This window comes from Zalophus californianus, chromosome Y, assembly GCF_009762305.2.
Source record: "Zalophus californianus isolate mZalCal1 chromosome Y, mZalCal1.pri.v2, whole genome shotgun sequence".
NCBI classification, from domain to species: domain Eukaryota; kingdom Metazoa; phylum Chordata; class Mammalia; order Carnivora; family Otariidae; genus Zalophus; species Zalophus californianus.
This window is the reverse complement of record NC_045613.1, coordinates 2,325,632-2,331,631: the sequence shown is the minus strand read 5'-3', so window position 1 is coordinate 2,331,631 and position 6,000 is coordinate 2,325,632. Positions and strand designations below refer to the sequence as shown.

Here is a 6,000-nt window from a genome sequence, read left to right as displayed (position 1 = left end):
AAGACTAGCTTTTGAACGCTGAAATAACAAAGTAAGGAACAAAATTACAAATTCCAGAAATTTTGCCACTGTAAATGCAGCGGACTAGATAATCAATTTTTTTCTTAAAACATGTGTTCTAAGCTGAAATCAAAGCAGTAGAACTATTTTTAGTGACTCAAGCATGAAACCTGTTTGTCCAATCACTTGCCCGCATTATGCTGTTTTCTTTACAAATGACATCTTCGTATACATATTGTACCACAAACTTGCAGTCATCTCAATTTGCAAGTGATGAAAATATTATTAAAAAAACAATCTATATCAAATTTGCTTTGCTTATTTCATACCCCACACTTGACATTTTAACATGGCATTTAAATGAGCTACCGGACAAAACTAATCATCTTTATATTTTCTTTCTTTCCCTCCCTTCCTTTCTCTTTCTTTTTCTTTCTTTCTCTCTTTCTCTCTTTGTCTCTCTCCCTCTTTCTTTTGTATCAATGGACTATAGAGTTTAAATTAGTATTAGTTTCCACATTGGGAAACCATTTACTTATGATAATTACACAAGGGGCAAGATTAAGGCAAAAGAATACACAAAGTGAAAAGCATAAGGCAATGAACTCATGTATTCCAGGGAAGGGGAAGGTAAGGCAGGTGTGCAATACAGCCCTGGAAAGTGTATGCATTAAAACAATGCAAGACTGCTTAACAGCCTCCTGTACCACACAGTCCAAAAGTTCTTGAAAAATACAGATATAATAGAAAAAGTTAAGAACATTCACCACAAAACCAACAGTAACTAACACAGAAAATTATACACAAAATACCATTCAATACAGTGATCACACTTCATGTTAGTCAACTGAATCAGTGCCTGGAAGAGATCATGTAGAGAGGGTCTTTGGAGCTGCGTTTTGTTTCATTCACTCCCTCAAGCTCAGCATCCAGGTAGACCCCTGGATCTTTACTAGAGGAACTCGACAACTCATTCTGAGAAACAAGAGCAGTGCAGGACCGTATTACAGGTGCAGCTAAATCTACATCCACTGCATTGACAGAGACCTGCTGTTTCAGGACTTTCACCTGCTCACTGAGCTCATTTCTTTCCGTTTGGAGAGCTCTACACAGCTTCTCTAACCGTTCCAGTTTTATCTGAAAGGCCCTGTACTCTTTACCGCGGACGGCTTTCTGAGGGGGGAAAGAAAAGCGCAGAATTCATGTAACCATTCTACATGTAAATAGAAATTATATTACTGCATACAAAAAAAGGAAATTAAGAAATCTGTGCTATACTGTAAACTACCTTTTGTCATCTGTTGAACCTCCCTCTATAATGATATTTAAAATATTTGTAATTATTCTGTAGCAATGCAAAAAGTTAAATACTCTTCTTTCATATCTCTTTAAAGTAACCAAAATCCACTTTTTGACTGCAAGTATCTATGTCAAATTACTGAAGTATTAACAAAATTCAGGATTTTAATTTAAAATGCTTATTTCTTCGATTTTTCTTCCTTTCCACCATTTTCTAACCCTAATATTTTCTCCCACGAAATGTTATGAGCGACTCCTTATCCAGTTTATGAAAGTGAGAAATTTAGCAAATGGAATATACTTCAGCTTCCTTTACAGCAAACCTTGCAAAAAGTACTTTGCTGCCTTTGGAAGTAAGTCAAGATACAAAATCAACTTAAAAAGTTGTTGGGTTAAAAGTTTGTTCTCTGTCCATAGGCAATTTGAATAAAGTTGTGTTCCTGGAAAAGCTGGGATTCTCAACTTGTGGACTCCTGAACCAGCAACAGGAACATATGCTGGACACTTGTTAGATATGCAAAATTTTAGGCCACACCTCAGATCTAATGAATCAAAAGCGGGGGCACGGTGGGCACAGCATCCTGTTTAACAAGCCTTAGTCTCTATAAGCTAGGTTTGCTGTAGAGGAAAGCAAAATCTCCTTACTTTGTAGGTGTCTATAACACAACCCTGAGGTAATAAGTTGGGGAAATAATTTTGATCCCTCACCTAAGACAACCTAACTTACTACAGGCAAGAGACCATGTAAGGAAACCTCTAGAAGTGTTAGCCTGCCTTACTACTGAAATAAATGAACAGTTATTCATGTAAAGACTTCTCAACTCTTCAGCCTTTTGCAGAAGTACTTTATTATTATTTTCCAATTTGGTACGCCATATTATCATCTTTTTCCAGTTTTTTAATTTTCTTTGTCATCTGTGAATCAACACAATTGTAAGTTTAAATTCTAAGTTGCATTCCCTGACCCACCACGAAAATATCTTATATTGTTCCTCCCCTGCCTCTTTAGTGCACTTGCTTCAACGAGCTGATAGTTGTGCATGTCTTGCTAAAAGTAGCTACGTTTGACTGTTGTTAGCAGAACTAATATAGCAGAAAACCCTACAGTGGTGGCAGCAGGAACCAAAGTAGGTAGGAGTTTCATATAATCAGAAGAACAACAACTTGATCTCCTCAATTTCAGAGGAAGCAGCACATGGAAACTTCAGATACCACCACGCTCCGAACTCTTTCAGTTAAGAGTGGAGTGCCATTGATTCCAGCCAGAGGTAGCAAGAAATGGGACTACCTTCTCCCTAAATTGTATCAAAAAACGTCCATGACCTCGAGTTTTCTATAGATACAGTACACTAAACTAATTCATCAGATTTCCAGAAAGAGCGATATTCTTAGTCCACAAAGAGATTAAGAATCTAAAACCCTATCAAGTATCAGAAGTAAAGGCCACATAATTCAGGCAAGTGATCAGGAAAATGATACTGGAATTATTAAATCCTTAGCTTTAACCATCCTCACAACTCACAGGATGATTCTATTTCAAGATTGTTATTAAAGATAAAATGGGGGTAAAAATAAGAGTGATCTTAAATTAATGCTACAGGACCCCAATTCTCCGAAATTCAAAATTAGATTCAACTATGCCCATCAATCATCCATCTTTCCAATATTCCTTTAGTGTTGGTCTGCACATCAGCTCTGTTCCAAGTAGGGAAGTTGCATCAGGCACTGTTAAGGGAAACTAGGATAAGCCAGAGGCAACGCCCTGTGCCAAAGGTAATTGACCAGAGAAGTCCCACAAGGCAGAGTAGGACAACAGCTGTGGGAGGAGCTCCTGAAAGATCTAAGTTCAGTGTTGCCAACTGGGATCTCTACAGGCATTGGCAACTAGCACAGAGGAATATGTTCCACTCCAGTGAGTTCTCCAGAATGGTAGCAAACTGAGGAGTCCCTGTCCGCTAATACTTTCTCTGTGTGGAGGAGTTTCCCTTCCATTGCAGCACCCAGCTGAAAGGACTGGCAGGCACAACCAATCTGCTGCCTGCTGAATTCTAGGCACCACTGGGTGTTAAAATACCTGAAGGTAGTAACTGGACTACTTAGCATGGCTAAGCACCATTTGAAACACAGCAGTTAGCTTTGTTATTCCCATTCTTAACAATGAAGGAACAGAGAAGTTAAACAACGTGTCCAAGGTCTACCGTAAGTGATGACCAGGACTATTAATCCAAGAAATCTGACTAACGAGCATATGCTCTCAACCATCATGTAAGAGCTAGTAATAGTCATGCCTGGTATGTACTGGATGGCTACAAAATGTCAGCCTTACTGTTACTCATCCTCTATTGACCACCATTTCTTTTTAAATCCCAATTTTAAAAGGCGGAAATGCCAAGCTAAACCGTTTGCCCCACGGAAGTTACACAATGCAAATAAGAGAACCCAGTTCCAAAGTCCATGCTCCAAACCAAGGTGGCTGTTTATTTATTTGGGGAAGAGGCAGGTAACTTAGCCCACATTCTGAACTGGAATGATCCCAAACATTTTTCTACCCTGAATTTTAACAGTATTTTTAAATTTTATAAGGACGTCTGTCCCTGTATATTGTATGTATAAAGATCAAATTTAAAAGAGCAAGAATACATTCAGCTTACCTAGATCCTCCGAAATCATCTATTTCTACCAAAATATATCATAACTTCCCTTGACCTTGATTTAAAAAAAAATAAATAATGCTCTGTGAAAAGAACTGGGTGGGGATCATCTGAAGTGATTTTTTTAAAACAAAATCTACTTCTAACAATAAGCTGTCTTTAATAAAAGAATTATTTTTAACGATGATAGAATTTTGAGAGCATCAAGCAATCATGAGCAACTTGGGGTAATTTCAAGACAAAATGTCTGAGTATGCCAGGTGAAGACCAGGAAAGACAAAGTTAAAATCATATCAGTTCAATATAAACTCATCCAAATACTAATTACGCTTAAAATGACCTCAGATAAATTTAGTGGTAATATTCTACTTAAAATCATGTAAATACCTTTTCCATTTCCTGCCGGAAGGTTGTAAAGAGTTCATTGCTTTTTGCCATGGTAGTCTGGAATTCTTCAAACTTATCCATATAAAGAGAAAGCTACAGAAAAAAAGTATCAAATATTCTGAGTTCCAGATAAGCGATTTACACTCCCAAAGACTTGCAAAAGAACGTACTATGGTGAAACCTTAGTTACTTGTTATAAGTGCTACAAAGAAGAAGAAATGCTCTGAAACTTCTGAAATCTTGTTGATTTAATCTAACTATAAATATCTGAAATGTCAAGCCTTTACTAGCTGTATTATGTCAATAATGAAAACTAAAAATTTCCTGAAACTATAAACTTCCTATAACTATAATGCTTTATGCACTACCCCCTGTCCATACATTTGAAGAACTTCTTGGGCGGGGGGGAATCTTTCTTTTAGATCAGTAGCCTGCATAGTTGTTAGCTTGATACCAAGGTTAAATCTTTCCTTAATGTAGGCAGGAAAATATAACAGAAGGTGAAGAATGGCTTGGTTGGAGGATAAAGAATTCAGTGGGACTGTAGTTGAGAAAAAGGAAAGCTAAATTAAGTTAGAGACACCAATTTTTCTTTTAATGCCCACCCTCAAGAAGTTTTTAAATTGTAGCTGGGAAGACAATGCCAACCGAGCAGCCCAAAGGATACAGCATGCAGACTCCCTTCTTTCTTCCCCTGAGAAAAGGAGTTGCAGCGGAGGGGAGGGACATGCATAGTAGTGGCCAGAAGAGAAAGCTCACATAGGTGAGTGCTGAGCTAGGCCTCAGGATGGGCTGAATTGTTTTACGTAGGCCAGGGGGAGCCCTTTGAAGACCGTCTCCAAATATGAAGGTAATTAATTTTATACAAATATTACATACATATTATATATGGTACATGTTACATAGTGTATGTAACTAATATATGATTATATTATGTTCAGGATGAGGAAAGAGGACCAGAGAAATATAGTGGTTTGCCCAAGAAAAGTTTAGAAAAGAATAAAAAACCATCAGAGGCCCAGAAATAATATAAGTGATATCTTTCCATTTTCATCAGTGCTGTATGAGAACTAATAAACAAAACCACCTGAACACAATGGGGAAGGGATAGGATGTGGTATGATGGAACCGGTCCACCCCGTTATCACATGGAATGGGTCATATGGGAAACAGCATTTAAAAGCAAGTTCTCCTTAATACCCATCACCGGTATTAAGGAGAGCACGTTCTGCACGGAGCACTGGGTGTTATACGCAAACAATGAATCATGGAACACTACATCAAAAACTAATGATGTACTGTATGGTGGCTAACATAACATAACATTAAAATAAAATAAAAATAAATAAATAAAATAAAATACATATAAAATAAAATAAAATAAGTAAAATAAAACAATAAAATTAAACTAAAATAAATAAAATTAAATTAAATAATAAAATAAAATAAAAATAATAAAATAAAACAATTAAATTAAATTAAATTAAAATCAAATCAAATCAAACCAAATCAAATCAAATAAAAAAGCAAGTTCTGCCACACATGGGAGGGAGAAACACACTAAAGGGAGTGTTACCGGTAACAGGGTAGACAAGATGATTATAAGATAACCAACTCACTTCCACAGAAAGGGAAGGCAAGGACCAGTCTGAATCAAAACTCA

At 36.8% G+C, this 6,000-nt stretch overlaps 1 protein-coding gene across 1 annotated transcript in view; it reads right to left on the bottom strand.

The window, feature by feature from the left end:
• Positions 1-832: 832 nt before the first annotated feature.
• LOC118356641 (gamma-taxilin-like) overlaps positions 833-6,000 on the bottom strand; it is a 49,133-nt gene continuing 43,965 nt past the window's right edge. The window contains 5 exon segments of the mRNA XM_035725940.1: positions 833-1,173; position 1,968; positions 2,122-2,184; positions 2,186-2,214; positions 4,338-4,430. Of these exon segments, the coding sequence (XP_035581833.1) occupies positions 853-1,173; position 1,968; positions 2,122-2,184; positions 2,186-2,214; positions 4,338-4,430 (507 nt within the window). The 3' untranslated portion in view covers positions 833-852.